This window comes from Vicugna pacos, chromosome 16 (genome assembly GCF_048564905.1).
Source record: "Vicugna pacos chromosome 16, VicPac4, whole genome shotgun sequence".
Classification (NCBI taxonomy): Eukaryota; Metazoa; Chordata; class Mammalia; order Artiodactyla; family Camelidae; genus Vicugna; species Vicugna pacos.
In genome coordinates, this window is record NC_133002.1 from 37,381,233 (window position 1) to 37,403,331 (window position 22,099).

At 56.0% G+C, this 22,099-nt stretch overlaps 1 protein-coding gene across 1 annotated transcript; it reads right to left on the reverse strand.

The window, feature by feature from the left end:
- Window positions 1–2,011: 2,011 nt before the first annotated feature.
- Window positions 2,012–20,810, reverse strand: NGFR (nerve growth factor receptor). The gene is made up of 6 exons (XM_006218636.2): window positions 20,626–20,810; window positions 13,754–13,895; window positions 10,172–10,531; window positions 6,308–6,560; window positions 4,944–5,104; window positions 2,012–4,266 (listed from the first exon to the last, which is right to left on the reverse strand). The coding sequence occupies exons 1-6, from the start codon at window positions 20,689–20,691 to the stop codon at window positions 3,965–3,967; spliced, it is 1,284 nt and encodes a 427-aa protein (XP_006218698.2). The 5' UTR covers window positions 20,692–20,810; the 3' UTR covers window positions 2,012–3,964.
- Between the last annotated feature and the right edge of the window lie 1,289 nt (window positions 20,811–22,099).

Sequence of the window (22,099 nt, forward strand, 5' to 3'; positions counted from 1 at the left end):
GGACAGAATGTGCAAAGGCCCCGTGGCTGGAAGGAACATTGAAGCTTGAAGAATTGTGAGGAGGCTGCTTGGAGGAAGCACAGAGAGTGAGGAAGAGGACAGCTGGAAGCAGGCAGTGAGTCTGGAGGAGTTGGCAGGGCCTCACATAGCCTCCAAGGCCACGTGAAAGATGGGAAGCCCATGAAGCATGTTTGCCCTTGTAGGGAAATTAGAGAAGGAGGGATGGCGATTAGGCTGAAGGCGGGCAGAGGGGAATTCTTCACAATGTGGTGGTGTGGGGTGCGAATCTCTGCACAATGTTTGTAAGGCTCTCTGCCTTGCTACCCCCAGAGCCCTAGGCCAGTGTCAGTCACCTCCAGGCCTCCTACTCAATCCTGCATGCTAGGAGCTTTCTCCATGCTGTCTTCTCACCATCTCTACGGCCCCTCCTTTACTTTGGACCACCAGTGACGTCCACCTCCTGGCCTACCTCTCCTGCCCTACCCTCACCCTCCACACTGCAGCCAGAGCTGGGCCTTCCTGAGATGGAAATCTGTCTACGGCACCCCCTGCTTAAACCCCCTCGGTGGCTCCCCAGTGTTCTGAGATGCAGTCCAGATGCTCCAGCGTGTCTCTCTGCAAGCCCTTCCCCATCTGGCCCCACTGACCTCCCGCTCATTCTCTCGGCTCCAGGCGCAGGAGCCTCCCCAGGCCCCATGTGCTCTGTTCTCTCTCTTCAGGGCCTTTGCCGAGCTGATTCCTCTGCCAGGAACTCTCTCCTCCCCCAGCTTGCTGACTCCACTTGCTGACTTCAGCTTCAGTGTCTCTTTCCTGGCAAACCTTCCCTAACCCCTGGTAGGGGTGGGTCTGGGCTGGGACCCCCCCCCAACTCAGCATGGCCACACACACCACACAGGGGCCGTCTGCTGTCTCCCCCTCAAGGCAGACAGCGGGGGGTTGTGTCTCCTTATTCCCAGACAGCATCCGGCTCTCCCACCCAATTAGAGGCACTTCCCCCATCAGAATGGGGGCTCTTCTAGGAAAGGAATTGTGCCTCCCTCATCAAATTAGAGGTATCCTCAAGACTGGGACTGTTAGATGGGAGGCTCCCTCAAGACAGACTGTCTCCTCCATCGCACTGGGGGTACCCAAGTACCAGGATCACTTCTCACACCTACTTGGAATCACTGGCCCTCTTCCCGCCCCCCACCTTCCTCACAACCCTCACAGTCTGGGGGTGGGAGATGGAAGACAGCCTCCCTCCATCTCACTCCTAACTCTTGGCTGTGGCCCGGGTGGCCCTTCCCAGGATCCCAAGATCAGGAAGTCTTGTTTGCTGTTTTTTCTGGGAAAGCAAGCCTTCCGTGGCATTCCCTAGCAACCACAAGCCAGCCCCACCAGAAGCCCTGGCCAAGAGACCAGCAGAAGCTGAGCAGCTCTGCCCGACCAGCTTGGGAGCCCTGCACAGGCCCGGGGCCTGGAACCCTGTAGCTCCTGGACCAGGCAGGGCTCGAAGCCAGGCAGGAGCCGGGGTTGGGACCTGCCTGGGAGAGCCACAAGGGAGGGGCCTGCCCAGCTCCAAGCAGGGCCAGCCAGGCTCCTGCCAGGCCATCTGGAGCCAGACCTTGTGTGTCTGCATGTGGGGAGGGGGGAATGTCTCCCAGGCCATGTGGGTGGCTGGGAGCTGTGGGGTTGTGACCTGGCCCTCCTAGCAAGCCTCTAGCTCCCCTGTGGTCAGTTTCACTTCTGACATCTGGTCAAGTTCACAGCTGGCCAGCTTCCTGCATGGCTATTTTCACTTTCCCTCTCCAAGATCTGGGGGCAAGGGCCCCCATTCCTTCCCTCTCCCACTTCAATTAACTCCATGGTGACACATGTGAATTTGCTGGATTTCTGTGAAACTTTCCCATTACGAGGGGGGAAAATAGGACAGGAACTCACTGCGTTGGAAATTATACCCAGGTCCCTGCACATACACAACAACCCCCCCACCGACTCAAACCACGTGTATTTCCAGAAAATCTCTGCGCGATTTTTCTTTCTTTGCTATTTAATGCTCATCGTTTATGTTTTATGTGTAGGTTTCAGGAGGGCCCAAGAAATGATTACACAGGATGCAAGGGGCAGGTGACAGGGAGGGTGACATGGAGTCTGGAGCTCACAGCCCCCAGCTGGGGTTGGGGGCAAAAGGGTTCCATCTCAGCCCAAAGGGAGACAGGAGGGGCCCCAGAACCAAACACATGCTAAAACATACTTGCAACCCCCAACCCTCTCCCCAGCTGCTGGGAAGGAAAATAAATACCTCAGACTCTGTCCCACTCCCCAGGTGCACAGGTGAGGGGCCAGCAGGTGAGTTTCCTCCTCCCATCACAGATCCAGGTCAAAGAAATGCCATCTACATACAATGTTCCCAGTCCTTTACGCAGGGCTGGGAGGACCCTGGGCTGGGGAGGGGGTGGCTATCCGTGCACACCCTGCTCAGGGCTCGTTCATGCTAAATAGAGGGGGTGGGGCACACTCATTCCAATATCAAGCAAAACACAACAGGCCAGGAGAGACCTCATGGCCCCTTTCTGGCACCAAGCTAGGGGGAAAGCAGTCCTTCGGAGGGTCCTCCAAACTTGAGAGAGACCCTCTATGGGGTCTAACTCAGCTCCTTCTTGCTGCGTTCCCACGCTGGTCCACTTTTCCTCAGTGCAGCCTCCGGGCCGGCCCAGCCCCTGCTCGCAGGGAAGGGGTGGAGGGGGAGAATTCCTCCACAAACAGGCCCTTGGAAGACAGGCGCCAGCTCAAGCCTCAGCCGTCCTTGGCCCGCCAAACCCGGGGGCGAGGGAGGACTGCGAGCAGAGTTCAATTCCCTTCGATGCTTCTCTGGCAGCGGCCCCGGGCAGGATCCGGTCCCAGCCCAAGAGAAAGAACTCTTGGAGAAAAGCAAAATTTCTCATCCTGTGTGTGTGTGTGTGTGTGACTCCATGTGTTGCAGGTGGGGGAGTTAGTTAGTCCCTGACCCCTAGGGCTGACTCTTGGGGAAGATGCAGCCTGGGTTAGCTCTGGGACTGTGCTGGGATGGAGGGTACCTACGGACTGGGCCACATCATGGATGCCACCCTGACCTGCGTAAGGGGACAGAGGGAAGTGGCACCCCTTTCCACAAACCCCAAACCTGCCTGGGTCTTGAGGGATCAATGGACCAGACCTTGCGTGGATCACTCCCTCTCCACAGGGGCTGGATAGGCCTGGAGATGGTGAAGGGGAGACTGGGTTTGGCTTCGAGACACTTCCTAGAGGGTCACCTGGCCCCCTTCTCCTAGCCCTCAAACAAAGCTGAAGGCTAGGGCCCTCATTCAGAGAGGGGAGGCCAGCCCACATTTGGCTCCCTGATTGCTGGGTGGCTTTGGGCAAGTCATTGCCTCTCTCTGGGCCTCACTGACCTGTACAAAAAGCAAGGGGTGTGAACTACATTTCAAAACCTCCTGCTAGCTCTGACAAACCCCTGATCCTCTGCATCTCAGGCCACAGGGGAGGGGAGAGAGGAGCTGAGGGAGATTCAGGCCACAATGATGCTCCCCTGTTCTCCAAGTTCACAGTGTAGAGTCCATGGCTCTGGTTCCCCAGTCTCTCCCTCTGAGTCTCTGGGGCCTTGTCATGCCCGCAACACCATCCCTGGTGTCAGCCCCCCAGATATGATAACCTGCTAAGGTGGGAGGAGCTAGCCCCCTTCGAAGTGTGGGGGGAAGGGAGCAGGAGGCCTGGGATGGTGATGGGTCAGGGCAGGGTGGGAGAGGCAGCAGGGGCACTTCTGGCGCTGGAGAGGGAGTGTGATCAGAAGCAATGGGGCCACACAGGAGCAGCGATGGGGCTGTGGTCCGGAGGCCCGGGCTCCGAGGCCCTGCCCAGAAGAGCGTAGCTCTGCCGCCAGCCCGTGAGGGTGGCTGGAGCATCAGTCATTGGAATGTGGGGGCAGGGCAGGGGCTCCCGGGCTGGCTCACACCGGGGATGTGGCCGTGGACTCGCTGCACAGGCTCTCCACGATGTCGGCTCGCTGGATACGGCGCAAAGCAGCCAGGAGGGTGTCAAGTGTGGCGCTGTCCTGGGTGGCCCAGCTAGCCAGCAGGGCGCGGACTGGGCAGGCCTCGCGGGTGAAGGAGTCTATGTGCTCGGGCTGGTAGCCCAGCTCGCCCGCCAGGTGCCGCCAGGTGTCCCCCGCAGAGCCATTGAGCAGCTTCTCCACCTCCTCCCGCTTGGCCAGAGGCAGGCTGCTGTAGAGTCCTCCATCACCCTTGAGGGCTGCCAAGAACCCAGGAGGGGTCAGGTGCTACCCATTGGACCCCCTTTCCCCCACAGAGGGCATGGGGGCCCGGAGTTAGACCCAAAAAGGGCCGAGGCATTTCTCTTCCCAATCTGGGGAAGCCCCAAGGGTCTAGAAGCAGAGGAATGCCCGAGGTGAGGTCCTGGATGGGGGGCAGGGCTGGTGGAGGCACCGGGGGATGCTGACTCATGTCCCTTCCTTACCTGTGGCTCCAGCACCATCCCCGCCACCTAACCCACTGCCCATCCACCACCCCGCCACCCCCACCACCAACACCAGCAATTAATCAAGGCTGAGGACACAGGACTTCTGGTTCCAGACTCAACTACAGCAAGGGTCCTGGAGCTGGGCTATGGGCCACTAATTAGGGTACGTAATCAACTGCTTGTTCCCCAGAAGTCCTGGGCAGGAGGCTAATTGCAGCCACTTTGGGGAGTAATTAGCCCTAGGGGGACAATTAGCTTGATGAGTCTAGATGCTCCAATTTGTCAGAGCTTCCATTTCCCCACCATCCCACTAGAAAGAACTCTCCTTACCCATTCGCCCACCCTGCCTCTCCCATCCTTCTACACAGAGGCGCCGGTGGCCAACCACCCCCTCACCACCCACCACAGTCCTCCCTGCCTCGGGCCCCCTGCCCAGCCTCACTGCTCACCCTGGCCTGCAGCCGTCTGCGTGTGGGGCTGCTGGTCATGCAGGCTCTGGCTGTCCACGGAGATGCCGCTGTCGCTGTGGAGTTTTTCTCCCTCGGGTGGGGGCGTCTGGTTCACGGGCCGGCTGTTGGCTCCTTGCTTGTTCTGCTTGCAGCTGTTCCACCTGGAGCCAGAGGACAGACCCCGTCTCAGGGGCTGAGGGGCTGCGCCGGCCACGTGGCTCCTCTGTTTTCTGGCATGTGGGGGCCAGGGGCATGGTAGGTCCCCAGCTGTGACCCCCCCCCCACTTCCTGCATGATTCCTGAGGCTCTTCTTCCTCTCCACACCTGCCCCCAGCCCCCACCGGAAGTGCCGGGTGGGCAGAGTGGCACCCGGGGCTTGGTGTACCTGGCAAGTGTTCAATAAATGTCTGGGGGATGAATGATGCAAAAATAAATGACTTCCCAGGAATTCCACTTTTCCCAACCTACCCTGCTAAAGTACTCCCACATGTGTGCAGAGATATGTCCAAGGATTTCCTCTGCTATTATAAGCAATAAGAAAAAATTGAAAACAAACCAAAGGTCCATCAATAGGAGACTGGTTAAATAAATTATGATCCATCCATATTACTGAATGAGCGGTTACAAATGATCATATAAGCTATATGTTCTGAGGAAAGTTTTCCCAAGGGAGATTAAGTGAAAAAGTGATTTGGAGAATATGCATAGTGTGATCCCATTGATGCTCTAAAAAAAAAATCAAAAAACAAAAAAACCCAACCTGCGTGTGTACGAATAACTACAAAAAGTTTTAACACATGTGTTTATAAATGCACAGAAAATGGCTGGAAGGGATCCGTTCCAAACAGATTCCAATGAGGTGAGGGGTAGGATTTGGGAAGATAAAAAGAGGACTTTTAGTACTTTTTGCTTTACAGGACATTGGTCTTGTTTGCATTTTCCCAAACAAGCATGTTATTACTTTGATGATTTTTTTTTTAAAGAATGGAAAATGCACTTAAACATTTAAAACACTTTCCAGGAGTTCTCCACATCCTGGACTTCTGGATCTGGGTGCCATAACATCCCACATGTGACACAGGAAGGAAGAGATGGATGTACTCCCACAGGTGACTGTGAATAAATGGGGTTCAGGGAACAAGTACACAGGCAGCTGGTAAAGACAGCTCCGTGTGCAGTTGGTCAGCAGGAGGTAGGGAAGGGGTGCCAGCACCTCTCTACTCCCATACCCTGGAGAGGGGAAGCTGATGGTAAGTGAGGATGAGCTTGGTTTGGAGGAGTGTGTGCCTTTTCAGCTTATGGTCACAGCAAAGCCCTCCTTGAGGGCAAAGCTCTGGCTCCCTGTCTCCCTTCCCTCCTCTCACCTCTTGAAGGCGATGTAGGCCACGAGGCCCACAACCACAGCAGCCAGGATGGAGCAATAGACCGGGATGAGGTTGTCGGTGGTACCTCGGGTCACCACAGGCTGGGAGCTGCCCATCACTGTAGTCACCACATCGGACACTGTGCTGGTTACGAGCTCTTGGTCTGGAGGTACCTCGGGCTCTTGGGTGCTGGGGTCTGTGCTGAACGAGCCCTCCGGGGGCGTGGCCCGTGTGATCCAACGGCCAGGGATCTCTGGGAGAAAGGGCTACAGGAGTGAGGACCCTGTCCCCCCCAAGCCCCTCCCCTGTATTCTGACCCCCAGGGCTTCTTCCCCAGCCCCCGCCCCACCTCAGGGGCTTTCACGCCCAGCTGCTACACACAGGGTTGAGCTCTGGGATTGTGCATATGATGTCATGATAATGGAGAAAAGCAAAGGCCTAAGAATCAGGAGACCTGGGTCCTCTTCAGCTCTGTCACTGACTTGCTATGTGACTCTGGACCAGTCCCTTCAGCTCTCAGGACCTAATTTCCCCATCTATAGAATGGGGATATTAAAAGAGATGTTCTTCAAGCTCCTTTCCATCTTGGGTTGCAGTTGCGGTCCTAGAATTCTACTCTGCCTACACCGGGTACCCAGAAGCCTGGCATGGAGGTAAACACACAAAGAAGAGAGTGGGCCCCCAAGAAGCCTCCTGCTGGAGTCAGCCTGGGGAAGTGTAATCTCTCTGGCCCCAGGTTGCCCCGGTGGCCCCAGTCACCCCTGTCCTAAGGAAGGATGAGGGTAATTAGGTCTGGCAGAGAGATAACTTCCCCCGCAGCACCTCCTCAAAAGCTGGCACTCAGCCTCCTTTCCGGTCTCTAATGTCCTAGCTCTAGGCTCAGCCAGGGTGGCTTGCCTCCCTCTAGCCAGTCCTTAGAGAAAGGCTAGCCTCTATTTCCTGCCCTATGTGGTCCCCAAACCCTCTCATCTTGCTACCCAGAGAGGACAGTGTCAGACAGCCCAAACCCAGCATGAGAAGGAAGAGGACTGCTGCTGGAGAGAGGGCCCACAGAGCGGGTGCCGGTGCTGCCTCAGGGGAGGGAGACTGCCTTGCCACCCACCTAGGTTCTCTCATGCCAGCTGGGCATTGCCAGCCACCCTGGCAGGGGATCCAGCACCCCCTGGCATGAGTGGCTGAGATTTTCCATTCTGCCACCCAGTCAGGGGCAGCACTCAAAGTTGTGGGCTCTGGACAGCCTGGGGGTACCTGTCTAGGCAAAGTTGCCTACATTATCTGTCCTCGCTTCCCACGTCTGAGGCAGGGAGGGAAAGCAGACAGGACATGCCAATGGGGTGAACGGTGGGCACTTTGCTCCCCAGCTCTGCCCCACCCAGCCCCCAGCTTGCCCACCCAAGTTGGAGCCAAACCTGCCCACAGGTCTCCTAGGCCTCCTTGGCTCAGGGTGAAGTTGCTTCAAAGGTCCCCATTTTCAGCACCTTCTGAGGAGTAAGGTCCCCAGATGTGAATCTGGAATCCATCTGGCTGGCACTCAGGAGGGGGCTGCCATCTGCTGCCTCCATCCCATCCTCCCCCATCTCAGTTCTGAGAGGGAGGGGTTGGAAGAGGTGGGGCAGGAAGTGGAGGAGACACAGCCCTCCCCTCTGGCAGCCCCAGACAAGGCGTGGACTGGGGAGGGTCTTCTCTTGCTCACCTAGGGACAGGGCCAGCCAGAGGGGCAGCCTGAGCTCCGAGGCTGAGGGTACAGCTCTGTTTAATTCACCCAAACCCAGAGGCTGAAGGTACGAGGAATGGGGGGACATGTCAGTGAGTCAAGCATCACAGAGAGAAGTGGGGAAGAGCTGAGAGAGGCAGGCAGGACAGACCAGGCTGAAGACAATGTCTTCCAAGGCGCCTTCCCCTCATCTCTCCAGTCCCCCCTGATGGGGGCGGGATGAGATCCAGATGTGGCCGTGTCCACTAGCATTCCAACCCACTAAGCCCTCGGCAGGTCCTGACAGCCGTTTCCGGAATGGTAGCTGTCAGACTTGGGGTGGAAACAGGGTACTCGCCCTAAACCCAAATTTCATTTGGCGGTGGGGGGATGGGTTCCACCCCCAGGGTGAGTAAGTCACCATGTTAACACTTGAAATGTATATGCAAGAAAGTACAATGCTCTGGAGGGGAGAGGGTAACCAAACTAGGAATCAAATTCCATTTCCAGAAATGTTCCTTCTGCCCTGGAGCTGACATTTACCCCTTCAGAGGCTAGAGCGGAGAGGGGAAGAGGCGCAGGGATAAACACACCCTTTCAAGGTGGCTCAGAAAGTGGAGTGGTAACTGGAAGGAATCTGTGAGTGCCCCCAAAAGGCAGAGCCCAGCCCTCCTGCAGCCACCACCTTCCTTTGCTCTAACTGCGCCCCTGACTGAGTTTCCCCACCAGCTGGTCTGGACTTGCCAGCAGAACTGTGCTGCCCGCCTGCCTGCCGCAGGCTGCTGAAACTCCCTCCCTACTCTGCTCTGCGCCTGACGCTACTTGCCTGTCTCCCTGCCCAGGGCAATCGCCACTGGAACCACCGTGTTCTGTGCCCCACTCCTCCTCCCTCCCTGACCCCACACCCCAGTGTAGGAAGCTTTACAAGCATACCTGGCCTCAGCCCAGCTGAACAGCCTTCTCTGCCCTGAGCTCCCTGTGCCAGAGATCACTGGATGTGGAAGGAAGGCATGGGTGTATAGGAAACGCGTCAGACTGGAGGCTCCCTATGGCAGGGGATCTATCTTTCCCATTGGACTGGGGCTGATTGAAGGCAGAGCTGTGTTGCCTCCACCAGAATGGGGCATCTCCTGGGAACTAAGTGCTGGGACCATGCCTCCCTCCTCAGACTGGGGCAAAGGCTGTCTCTGTCCCGTCAAACTCAGGCTCCCTGAAGAAGGCACCCTGAGGTGCTAGGTCACAAGGGGAAACAGCTAAATGGGTGTCCAGCCATAGGACGATGGACATAAAGTAAAGGCACTGTCAGTCCCTCTCCCGAGATGGATGTCACCAACCAGAGACCCAAACCATTCTGCCCTGGCATCCATAGTGCTTCCTCCTCTCATCCCAGAAACTGCTCCACCTGGCTCAGGGGGGCACACCCAGCTCCCATGCAGCCCGGGACCTGAAGGCCCTCCATGTGCCCCCTGCCTCATCCCCAGGCTTCTGAGTCCCAGGCCTGCTGCTCCCTTTTTTTCTCGGTCCCCAAGCTCCTGTCCCCATGACCTCTTTAGTGTCCCCTGGGCCTGACTTCATCCTTGACTCAACTGTAACAGTGACTGCTGATCCCTTCCCCACAAGTCAAAGTGAGCCTGCCCCCTTCCCTAACCCACTGCAACCCTGAAAACTGCATGACGGTGAGGAAACTGAGATCCAGAGACAGAAGTGACCTCCTTCCTTGACATTATTCAACTAGTAAGTGAGAGGGCAGGCTCCATCCCAGGTCCCAGAGCCATGAATCACTATGGGTCTCAGAGCCAAAGAGTCCCAACTCCTGAGGGTCCTCAAGCCCCTTCTCCAATTCTGAGAGTCGGCCTCAAGGATCAAGTATGTCTTATTTGTGCTCTGGACACCTCGGGGCTGCTCATCTGCCACGCATCCAAACCCCAGCCAGCAGCCAGATTAACAAAGCCCTGGAAAATGAGTGAGAATGTCATAGCCGCGGCCTGGGAGGATGAGGATGGCTTTCCAAACACTTGGCCTTAAGAGGAAAGTAGTGAATGGGGTCCTTTGGTGGGAAGGATCGGGAGGGTGCCTGCTGGCTAAAGGCCTCAGGGCTACTCCGCAGGCCAGACCCGGCCCTGCCCTTCCCGACCCCTGAACCGCCCCCCTCCCCCCCCGGGCGCGCTCACCCTCGCACTCGGCGTCGGCCCAGCGCGTGCACTCGCGCAGCTGGCGCTCGGTGTCCTCGCACACCGTGCAGGGGAGGCACGGGTCCACGTGGTTGGCCTCGTCGGAGTAGGTGCCGTCGGGGCACTCCTCGCACACCGTGTTCTGCTTGTCCTGGCAGGAGAACACGAGTCCCGAGCCCGCCTCGCACACGCGGCACGCCTCGCAGCGGCCGGTCGTCTCGTCCTGGTAGTAGCCGTAGGCGCAGCGGCACACGGCATCGTCGGCCTCCACGCACGGCGCCGACATGCTCTGCAGCCCCACGCACTCGGTGCACGGCTTACACGGCTCGGTGGCGCTCACCACGTCCGAAAAGGTCACGCCTGAGGGCAGATGGACCCGAGAGCCCCGCGGTTAGTCGCCTGCTCTTGGGGCACTTGGGACGCCGGGGCTGGAGACCCTCCCTCTCCATCCTGGCCCAGGGAGCTGACCCCCTTATTCCGCCCCGCCCCTTCATTGACTCCCACCCTCTTCTTTGGGTCCCTGGCCGCGGATGTGTGAAAGCTCATGGCAGCCGACTAGGAAGGAGGAAGCTCTGGCCGGGAGGCTTCGCGGAGTAACCAGGTAAATTTCTTGGTAAATTCTCTTAGAGCGTTCCCGGCATGATTAAGGAATAATCATGGGCTGAACGTGGTTCCCACCTAGCCCTCCCTGCAGGCCAGAGTTGGGCTGTGAACCCAGCTCAGCCATGGCCAGCCTTCACCAGGGAGCTCCCGCCTTGGAAGCTGCCCTTCCATTCCTCTCCACACACGTGGGGGTGCAGGTGTGGCCTGCATGGACGTGGCTAGAGTTAGACAACAGAATCTCCCACCCATGGCGCTACCCAAGGGTTTGGCTCTTGAGGGCAGGGGTGCGACACCTGGCAAGAAAATTCAGGTACAGCAGGACGGACTGAAGCTAGAAGGGAAGAAGGACTTGTGTATCTAGTCCACTGCCCTTTCAAATGGCACAAAGGAAAAATTTCCAAGCTCTCTTGACTCACGCTCTCAATTAAGGGATGTGACTCCCAGAATAAGGGGAGGGAATGCTATGGGATGCTATGGGATGCCAGGAGCCTCTCCTTGTGCAAAGAGGTGAAGGCTCAGGGCCAGATCTTCCTCACCCCTTCCAGCCCAGGGTGGAGAACTCCATGCCAAACTGAATCCAAAAGAATATATCCTTGCTCCAAGGGCGGGAAGAGGGATTTAGAACCTGAGAACAGGAGAAGGATTGCTCAGACTATGGAAGCAGAGATAGAGAGATTAGGATCCCATTGGAGGGAATTCAAGGCTTGCCCTGGGGTCCTATCTTAACCTTCTTCTAAAGGCTTCAAGAGACAAGATGGAGCACGAGATGGAGGGTCATTATCTTGGGGGTGGGGGTAGGGCTAGAGGAGCAAAGAAGGAAAAAGCAGAGAAGTGAAAGGGGCAGCAACTGGGGAGAGGAGGGCAGGGAAAGAAAAGGCAGAGATGGGCCTGGAGGGAGATTTCAGTTTCAAATCAGTTCTGGCAGAGCTCTGTGTTTCTCTTCCCAAGCAGATCAGGCAGATCTGGATTCTAAACCTGCTTCCATCACTTAATTAGCTGTGTGACCCTGGGTGTTTTACTTGACTTCTCTGAGTTTTTTTTTTTTCTTTCTCTGTAAAACAAGGACTAATATTTCCACTTACAGGGTTGCGGTGAGGAATAAGTGAAATTCCACCGTAAAGTCCTTGACACACAGCAGGGATCCTGTAAAGGATGGGCCCCCTGGGGTAGGCAATGATAAATTCAAAGAACTTCAGTAGCAGGGATATAGTCAGACAACAGAAAGGACTTCCAAACACAGACAGCCAAGGCAGGAGGCCCAGTTTATGCAAGAGGTTCCAGTCTGGTTGGCATGTGGCAGGGGATGGATCTAGTCACACAGGAGGGGAAGGGGAGGGCCCTGACCATGGGAAAACACAGAAAACTAGCAGAAAACTCCTGGGAGAAGGTTTTAGGGGGTGAAAAAAATGTGGTATTTTTGGCAAAGAATGAAGGCAGGAGCTTAATGGGTTTCCTTGTGGAAATGTTTTGAGGATAGAGGGAAAGTCCGCTGGGGTCTCCATCCCATAAAGTTGACTTGTAAAGGCAGCCTATTAACACAGCTGGGGTGTAGGGGATGTGAGGGGGAATGGGGTGGTGGGGAGGGAGGGGAGCAGAGGGAGGAAATGGGAGGGAGGATTCTGAGCAGGTCTCTGCTCCTGTCTCCCGTCCCTTTCCCAGGAGATGCCCTCTCTCAGGCTCTTCTATCCCACCCCTTGCTTTGACAGAAGGGAGTGGGGTCCCATCCTGGGACAGGGTCCAGGGAGAAGAGGCTCTGAGCAGCAGTTTAGGAAATGATAGAGGCAAACGTGGGAAGTTCCAGGGTAGCTAACCCTGCCCTGGGATGGACACCCTGTTAGGCCAGGGCCAGGGGAGGTGGTCAGATGACAAGGTAACAAAGGCATTACAGGATGTACAGTCTCCCCACCTGGCTCTAGGCATCCGTCTACTGGGGAATGGAGTTACAAGATCCACAAGCACAGAGATAGGAAAACAGTGTGTTTGAGACACCAAGAAGTTGCGGCTGCCTGAAGGATAAATATGCTGTGTGCACGCACACATCCAATGGGAAGACAGGCTGGTGGGTGGGTTCAGGGTTCCTATACCCTTGTTTTCAGCCTGATTAAAGAATAATCTAAGTATAATTCCCACTGGCCCTCCAGGTGGGCATTGAGTGCCAGGTCTACTTTCTAGGCAGGATCTGACTATTAACCATGAGGAAAGGTTTCCAGGCAGAGTTGGGGAAAGGACACTGAGCCCACAGCCTGAAGGCAACTGAGGCCAGGGGCATCCAGCAGAGACTCCTGAGTCAAGCATACAGAATTGCAGACCCCAGACCCACCATCTTTCTGCCTCCCTCATCCAGCAGCCCTGGAAGATGGGGCTGTCTCCCCTCCTCAAGAAAATCCCAGGTAGGATTGGCCACAGCACACCATCCCCTGCATAACCCCCAAGTAAGAACATCCTCATTGTCTTCGCGCTCCCACTCCCATCCCCACTGCCTGGGAAAGCTCTGTTTCCTTGGTCAGAGCTGGAGAACAGTTGGCCTAGGGGGAGGGGAAGCCACACCCTCCCAGGATCCCCCAAGGTCAGTCTCCAGGGCAGCTAGGATTTGATCCTCTTCCCCTCCCCCCAAACACACTGAGGGTAAGAGGCAGCCATTGATTTTGCAGTGCAGATGATATTTTTAGCTGGTCTCAGCATCAGCGACTCCTCCCACCTGGCCACACTCTTCTACCAGGCCTCTCTGCGTGGGGGCTGGGAACGGGCACCTCCTGGGGATCCCCCATCAGATTCCCCCTCCTCCCTCTGTAAACTTCCCTCATCCCTCTCTGCCTCCTATACTGGGTAAGACCCACTTCTGGTGCCCATGCAGTGGTGGGCAGGAGACCCTGCCAGGATGCAGAGCACTTGTAAGGCCTCTACTGGGCATGCCCTCCAGCCCCCTTAACCTTGCTTCCATTCAGTTCCCCTCCCCTCCACCGGACACCCTATACTCACTGTCCAGGCAGGGCTCACACACGGTCTGGTTGGCTCCGCAAGGCTGGGCCACGCCCTCGCCCAGGTTGCAGGCTTTGCAGCACTCGCCGCTGTGGGTGTACAGGTCCGTGGGGCACGACTCTCTGGCAACTCCAAGGGACACCTGGGTGGGGGAAGACCAGAAGGTCAGACTGGCAAGAGAAAGAGGAGGGAGGTGGATTCCAGAGAGCAAACACTCCTTCCTAAAGCCTTCTATTGGAACCATCTGGGCCAGGATGAGCTCACCAGGGAGGCATTTGGCACATGAAAACTGGTGAGGAAAAAAGGCAGTTGGGGACAGTGCGCCTCTGCAGGCTGCTAGGGGTCTGAGGCCAGAGCCTCAAATGCTGGCTTTCTGCAGAGGTCATATTGGGGTTATAGCAACTCTACACCATGTGGGGAAGGCGACCTGAGGCCCAGCAGAGGGCCTTCGGACTGTCATCAGGAACCCGCGGGCAAGTTGCAGCTTGCACAGGGCTCCCAGCCAAGGGGGCTGAAATCTAGTCCAAATGCCACTTGCTAAGCTGCACACCTGCATGGGATGCATCTACTCAGAGGAGAATCTTTTTCTAAGAAAGGCTAGCAGGGCTCTGCTCCCGGTCCTTAATTCTACCATTCCACATATTAAGCATCAAATGGGAGGTGTCTGTCCCCAAGAACAGAATACAGAAGCTTGGGGCCTTGGGTTCAAATCCTGGCCCTACCCTAGGAGTTCTGACCCACTTTGCTTTCCCTCTCTGAGTCTTCATCTCTCTGGACAGTTAGAGATGGAGACAGCTCAGGGTCAAAGCAAAAGACCAGCCAATCATCCAGAGTCTGGCATCAAGCGGGGAGAGAAGGATGCCTGTTATCAATGATGAGAAAGTGGCTGCTCTCACCACCCAGCAGCCCTGCTCCACCAGGGTTTGATTTCCAGCCACCAGCCCTCCCCTCTCCCTGCCCCCCATGCAGCCAGTGGGAACAGCACTGGAAGCAGGAGAAAGGGGAGTCAGATTCCTGCCACCAAGGCATCTTTGCTCATGGATGGAATGATTTAGCACCAGATTCCCTAGAGGGAGGGGCTGCTGGCAGCTTGCTTTATATTTCTGTTCCTTAAAAAAAAATCTTAATGTCTAATAAAACTCCAAAGCCTGTTTCCCTGGCTCCAGACCATGCAGCTCCCATTTGATGCTCAGGAAGTAGGGTTTCTTGGGTCACGGGACTAGAGGGGAGCTGTAAAGGTCATTTGGGGCATTCCTCTGCTTCCACATTGGCAAGACAAGACCATGGCCAAAAATGCTTCTTTCCCTCCAGTCCTTTAAAATATCCTGAGGTCTCATTAGGGTTTGATGGAGGCAGGGGGATGGATAGGTTGGATCATTGTAGGAGGCAGCCTATGGTCCTCCTAGACTGGTGAGGAGGCTGCAGGTAGCATAGGCGGGGATCCTTGGGTGTTGCCACCAGTGTCATTCCAGGTGGCAGGAACACAGTGCTGGGAACACCTGCAGACCAGAAGCTTGGCATTGGGGGGATAGTCCCAGATGCAGGCTTTTCCCCAGCGTGCGAGCAAGATTACAGAAGGATCTGTTCAGATTTCTTTTCATCCTTTAGGGTTCTGCTTAAATGTCAATTCATCAGGTAAGTGGTCCTGTTGCCCCAACCCTCCCAGCTCAGGCAGAGCTGCCCTGTCACATGTCCCTCTTGTTTCACTATCCTTATTTGGGCTGACACTCTACAAAGTTCCCCACTAGACTGTCAGCTCCCTGAGGGCAGGGACTGTGGTTGCCTCAGCGCTGCCACAGCTGGTACCTAGTGCATATTAGGAACCCAATGTGTATATTTATGAAATTTAAGAACATGAAAATACGATGTGGCCTCAATTAACTAGAACCCCAGGGATTGATTTTCTGCATAGCTGAGTTTCCCAAAAGTCAAGGATTTGTAGCTCGGCTCACCTAGTGTTTTTCACTTTAACCATGCACCTTCTTGTACCTCCCGGTCTCTGGAACATACCTTCACAATTTCCCCTATTACTCAGGGGCCCAATATTTACACCAGTGATTTTTCTGGGCTGCAATTAAGTGTGTTCTTTATCCCAAGTGACCACACGTTTGTCTGAGTTCTCCTGTCAGTTTTTCTTAGAATTTTTCTCTCTTCCCTTCCTGTCAACAGATCAGTTGTCAATTCTTGCTGCTACCAGCGTCACCTGAGCAGCACCTCCCCCATTCTAATTTATTAGGCCTAATGGAATCTTAAGAAACTGTGTAACTAGCCCTGGTAGAGAGATGTATCAAGTGAGTGTAAGTAGGATCAGAACCAGGTGGGAGCCTGCTCTCAGAGCAGAAGTGTGAGCTATACTGCCTTCCTCCTCAGTTGCCTTCATCGCTCTGAATCCTGGCTCATGCTTAGAGCTGAGTGACCTGGGGCAAGTTTTAAATTCCTCTCTGCCTCAGTTTCTTCGTTATTAGGTAATCATGACAGTACCTGCTTCAGAGGGGTGCAGTGAGCATTGAATAAATGAATAGGGTGTTTATTTACTTTGGGATTCCTCTTTTCTGTTCTCCAAGGTCTTTCTTGCATCCTTTGTGGCTTTTGGCTGTGCTCCAGTTACTTGGGACTGGGCTCCAGATAGCTGAGGGGGTCTGTCTGTGACAGTGGTGGATGGAGCAGCATTCTCGCACATTCTCGCGCAAGCCCCTCTTCTTGGCGCCTGCTTTCTCAGTTGCTGCCTGTGGTCCTCTCTTCTCCTAAGTCTTGCATTTGGAGTTGAGGCCACATAATTAGTAACCATGTGTTTCCTGTGCTTGTTTTGTTTTCTATTTCAAAACATTCCAGATCTGCTACTTAATAGTATGCTACTTTGGATAAATTCTCAGTCTCTCTAAGCCTCAGTTTTCCCACCTAGAACATTGGGTTGGTGATATCTACTGCCCAGGATTGCTGTGAAAGTTCAATGAAGTGATTCACGCAGCTCTGTCTGGTGCATAGTAGGAGTTCAATAAGTGTTAGTTATCAAAGAAGTATCTTGTCTGGCAGAGATGGGGGAGTGGTAATGGGAGGAGAGTTTAGCCATCCCCAAAGAGCGGAAGTCATCTCAGAGTAGGGGGTAGGATAGAAATGAAGAAAAACCTACCCACAAGAAGAGTCTAAAGAAGGTATGCAGACCAAAGGAGGATGGGGAACTGCTCTCCTTAAATTTTAACTAATTCAGCAACTATTTACTGAGCATTGAAATAAGAGTTTCCAATGAGACATGGTCCCTAACTTATGCGGGGGATTCCAGTCCCATGAGGGAGAGGAATTATCACCCCAAAAACCTGCTCCAGAAACTGAAGAGGAAAGATTTGAGGGATGCCCTTCATCCCCTCTTTGGCAGATGTGAAAACTGAGGCCCACAGAAGGTCATTCTGCTAAGTGGCCTGATGCACCGCTCTGGCCACACCCTCTATTGGTCCGAAGTGGGGCAATCTTGAGAAGCAGAGAGGAATGACTAGGATTCAGGCTAATTGCTCCAAAATGATCAATTTACCAAAGTGATGGACACATTTGCCTGAAATTTACATTTATTACACTTGCTCATTCCATGTTTGATGGGGTGATTTCATTCCATTTTTGAGAATGTTTGCAAATCTTTTTTTCTCATTTCCAAGTTTTCAAGAAACTAAGGTAGAATTGACTTTTAAGAAGTTAATTTTTTTTAATTGGGCAAAATAGAAGACACACCAACATAGATGAAAGAATTTTAAACTATATGAAGTCTTCAGTGTGATGTTTCCTAACAATTCACAACAGCTTCAGCCAGGGGTTCCTTAGTTGAAAGGAGTCACTGGCCACCATCATGGGTTGGAGAGTTTTCAAATATGTGAAGGGTCTTTTGAGATCCACGCAAACCCTGGGGCACTGGCTCATGCCCTCCACCCCTTTAGATAAGGGTGGAGTTTGGAATCTGAGACAAGTGCTAATTACTGAGAAGGGTGCTGTAGGGAAGACTTTGAAATGGGGCCGGGCTCTGAGTAGGGGGTGGGGTGGGGAAGGGGCTCAGTTACAAATTTGTGGTGCCAAGGGCACGAGACAGGTGTAATTTCCAGGTCTAGTGGTGGTTCAGGGCCAAGTGACCTTCCGTGATCTAGAAGTTTGTACGGGGAGTGTGGGGAGTGTGCCTGGCATAAGGAGCAAAGAGTAAACTCCAAGCCAAGCATCCTGGCTTCCAACAAGGGCGCCACCACATACTAACTGAGGGAGCCTGGCTTCGTGCCTGTAGCTCCGGGAGGTTCAGCTCCCTCAACAGTCAAATGGGAATAACTAGATTGCTGGGACTTTAAAAGGATTAAATAACACGAGAAATTACCCAAGGCAGTTCGTGGCACATAGTAGGCATTCAACCCATTTTATTATTCCCGCCTCCCCACCCTGCACCCCCAGGGAAGAATCTAGGCGCGTGAACGGGACCAAGCTGGTACAGCGGGATGGGGACCCCTTTCCCTCCCAGAGTCGCCTCCCCCACCCGACCGCTCCCGTCCTCGCATTTGCTACCCTCGCTGCATCCCTATTAGGCGCATTAGCCAGCCCGGCGGCTCCGGTTACAGACGTCTGAATGACAAAGTGCCTCCATTACCGGCGTGGCCCGCCAGCCGACCCGCCGGGACGCGCTCTGGTTTCAGCACTCTCTCGCCGCGGCCCAGGAAGAGACTCGGACCGCCGCGGTGCGCACAGTCAGCCCTTAGACAGCAGCCCCGCGGCGAGGCGGAGGCCAGAACCGCGGGGGCTGCAGGCGGCAGATTCTGCACGGGGTCCACCGTTCTCAGCCCCAGGCCCTCCACGCCCAGCTCCCCTCCTTCCTCGCCTTTTCTCTTGTGGAGTGGGGGACACTCTCTCTAGCCCAGATCCGGAGCACACGCCCTCGCCCCTCCGGGATCCGCACTACTGGCCGCCCCAGTCCCGCCTCCCCGCCCCCCACCTTCCCGGCGGAGAAGCACCCTACCCCGCGGCCTTAGTCAGCAAACGTGCCCGCAGTCATTGTCAAATCCCCGGACGAAGCTACAGGTACTGACAGCCCAGGGAAGCGGGGCTGAGCTTCGGGGTTGGGGCCAGAACCCGGAGGGTGGTTTCTGCCCATCCCAGTCCCCAGATTCCGCCCGCCCGACTCTAGGGATGGTGTCCAGCCACCCGCTGCCGAGACACGCAGCTCTTATTCTGAGCTGGGACGCCGGGCTGCCCCTTAAGAGGTACGGGGAGTACAGAGCTGGGAATCAGGTGAAGGACAGTCTAACTTGGATTAAGTCTAGCTAGGCTCAACTTGGTTGTGAGATCCTGACAAATTGGTTTAAAGTCTCAGAGCCTCAGTCTCCTTGTCTGTAAAACGGGGATTTGAGGACGCTCAGATGCTCAGATGAGAGATGACGATGACAGGGAGAGTGAGGACACCTCCACTGCCAAACCTTCCAGGCACTCTGTTTATGGCCAGACACCAGGTTACATCTCTTTAATATCTTGTCATAACTACCGGCCGGACATCAATGCTTACGAGGACCGGCAGTCCTTTGCCTAGACAGAATCCGTGGCGTCCGAGCGCCTCCGTTTCACTGGGTGCCCAGAGTCTTTCACTGAAAGCTGAGGGGGCCGCCGACGGAATTCCCACCCGCCTGGGCGCGGAAACGGAGCGAACCGCAGGCTGGGCGCTCAGGTCGTTTAACTTAATGCGGGGTCAGGGTGGCGGGTGCAGCGCGCGGCCGGTGTTGCGCCCACATCTGCGGAGGCTCAGCCCTCGAGTCGCAGCGCCCCCTGCGGGCCGCCTTTGTCTGCGCGACCACGGGCTGCGCACTGCCGGGACGTTCCCTGCCTCGCGCGTCCCGCCCCTCTGCACCCCGAGAAGTGGCGGCGGCCAGAACCCGTCCGACGACGCCCGCTCCGTCCCATTCGGTCCGCGGCTCTTCTTCAGACCGCGAGAATAAGTGTGTAGGAGCCCGCCGGTCGTAGGAGAACCTGGGGAGCGGGTTCGCCTCAGCGAAGTGGGCACTCCCTCCCCAGCCTCGGACCCCAAGCCGCAATTCCCCGACCCTCCGAGGCCGCGACAAAAAGCGCGCGACAAGCCCGGGAAGCGTCTGTGCCTCTGCTCTCTTCTGGTCCCACTGTCCCCAGCAAGCAGGCGGGGTGCCGACCACTTTAGGGTCCGCTCTCCCCTCTCCATCCTCTTTCATTTTACTTTTATCTCTCTATCACCCTCGCCTTTTCTGCCTTCCCTAACCCACTTCTCTCTTCAAGAGAGCCCCGCTCCAAGAACCTCTCCCTCCCACGCTCCTCCCCCTCATTGTCTGGCTGGTCCTCATTGTCCGATGCCCGGTCCTCTCTACCTCCAGTCCCTCCAGTCTCCTCCTTCATTGTTCCATCTCCTGGTCTCCGGTTCCCTGAACAAGCCACGCTTGCCCCTCACATCTCTAGTTCCCGTCCGATTCCCTCTCCTTTTCTAGCCTGCGTTCGGTCCCACGACCCTCCAGAGATCAAGATGCTCAAGGGGAAAGTCTCCTCGAGATCCCAGCACTCAAGCGCCCTCTTCCGAAGAACCCAGGCATCCGAGAACCCCAAGACCCCTCCTGAGAGACCCCTCCCAGCTCCTCCACACCACCCCCCCGCGGTACCCTAGGGCCCGCATCCCTGCGCTCCTCTTATCTGCATCTTTACCCTGGATCTCAGGGTCGCCTCTTCGCGCTGAGAACCTTAGACGCTCCTCTGTGAATACTGGCAACGGAGCACTCCCGCCATCCACCCCCTGTATCTGGGACCCCAAAGCTCTTATCTGTTCTCCCCCCGGGAAACCTGAACTCATCGGGGTTCCAGTCCTAGGAAAGGGAGCGGTCTTCCCTTCAGCTAGCACTCACCCCCAGGAGCAGCAGCAAAAGCAGGCGCGGCCCGTCCATGGCGCAGCCGGCGGCACCTGCCCCCATCGCCCGCCTCCCGCGGCAGCGCTCGGCTTCCAGTTCAGTCCGCTCCGCGGACGGATAGGGCTGCGCTGCGCTGCGCTGCGCTCCAGCACCCGCCCCCCAGAGTTGGCCGAAGCTCGGCTCCCTCTGGCTGCGGGCGGGAGGGGTTGGGAGAAGCCAGTGCGGCGGCCCCGCCTCCTCCCCGCCCAGCCCGCCCATCCCCGGAACCGCGCCCGCCCGCCCGGCCACCTCCGGGAGGGGGGAGAAGGAAAGGGAGGGCGTGTGGGGGGAGCCGCGCCCCAGCGTCCCGCTGCCGCTTCTCCGCATCCCGGCCCTCACAGACTCTACCCTACCCAGCCCCGGTACCTGGCCCGCGCTACTGCGCATCTGTCCCGGATGCTGTGGGCTCGGGGCCTGGGGCTCCCTTGGGCTGCGGCCCCCCGCAGGGTTCACTCTAACCCATCTTCCCTTGCCTCTGGCTTCGGCTTCTTCCCCGGTGCCCTGCTCCCTACCCAGCCGTTATCAGCAATAAAGCCCACTGCCCTCTCTGCCTTTCATCTCCTGGTCTGTACCCCATTCCTCCCTCTGCCCCTTGCCAGTGCGGGAGTCTCTGCGCAGGGACCTAGGGGAAGGGGAGGCAGGCAGCAGCGGGGACGTTCAAAGTGGAGTCCATCCCGACATCATCTGAATTCTCAAAAGGTGGGTTTGAAAGGGTCACAGGTATGCACACACACACAGAGGAATACACACACTCACATATACACTCGTGTATATATGTGCTTATGCACTCACAGCATCCTCATGCAGGCCTGTAGTCCTGCACATTCTACACGTGTGTGTGCACCTCCACACTCATGTCCACATGCACACTCATGGCCCACGTGGTGGTAGGTTTCAAACACATGTACTCACCTACTCATTCACACGTGTGTATGTGTACAGTCACCTCCACACAAGCCCTCACTTGTATAGTCTCTCACATAAGTGCCCACACATTCATGAACACCCCCCCCCATGCACAAAAGCATAGATATATCCTCAACAGTTTGCCTTCATTGGATTGTGTTTCCATTAGCTGATGAGCTCCCTGCAGGCAGGGACTGCGGTTTCTTATCTGAATGCCTGGTACACAGGAGGGGTTCAGTAAAGGTCTGTAGATGGGAATAAACGGAAAATTGGTTGGATGCATTCACATCCACATACCCATCCATGTTCTAGTAGGCATCCCCAGGACCACCGTCACCGTGCCCCAGGAACTCTAGCAGGTCTAAATCATAGGCCCTGGCAATCCAGGGAGTGTGCCATTGGTCTTTTGGTGGGAAGCACTCCCACCCCAACCTGCATGAGTCCCCCACCCCAACCTGTCCCTGGTTCCCAGACATGAAGGCCCTGGAGCACAGAGCTGTGGAGGACAAGCCCATCCCATCACCCT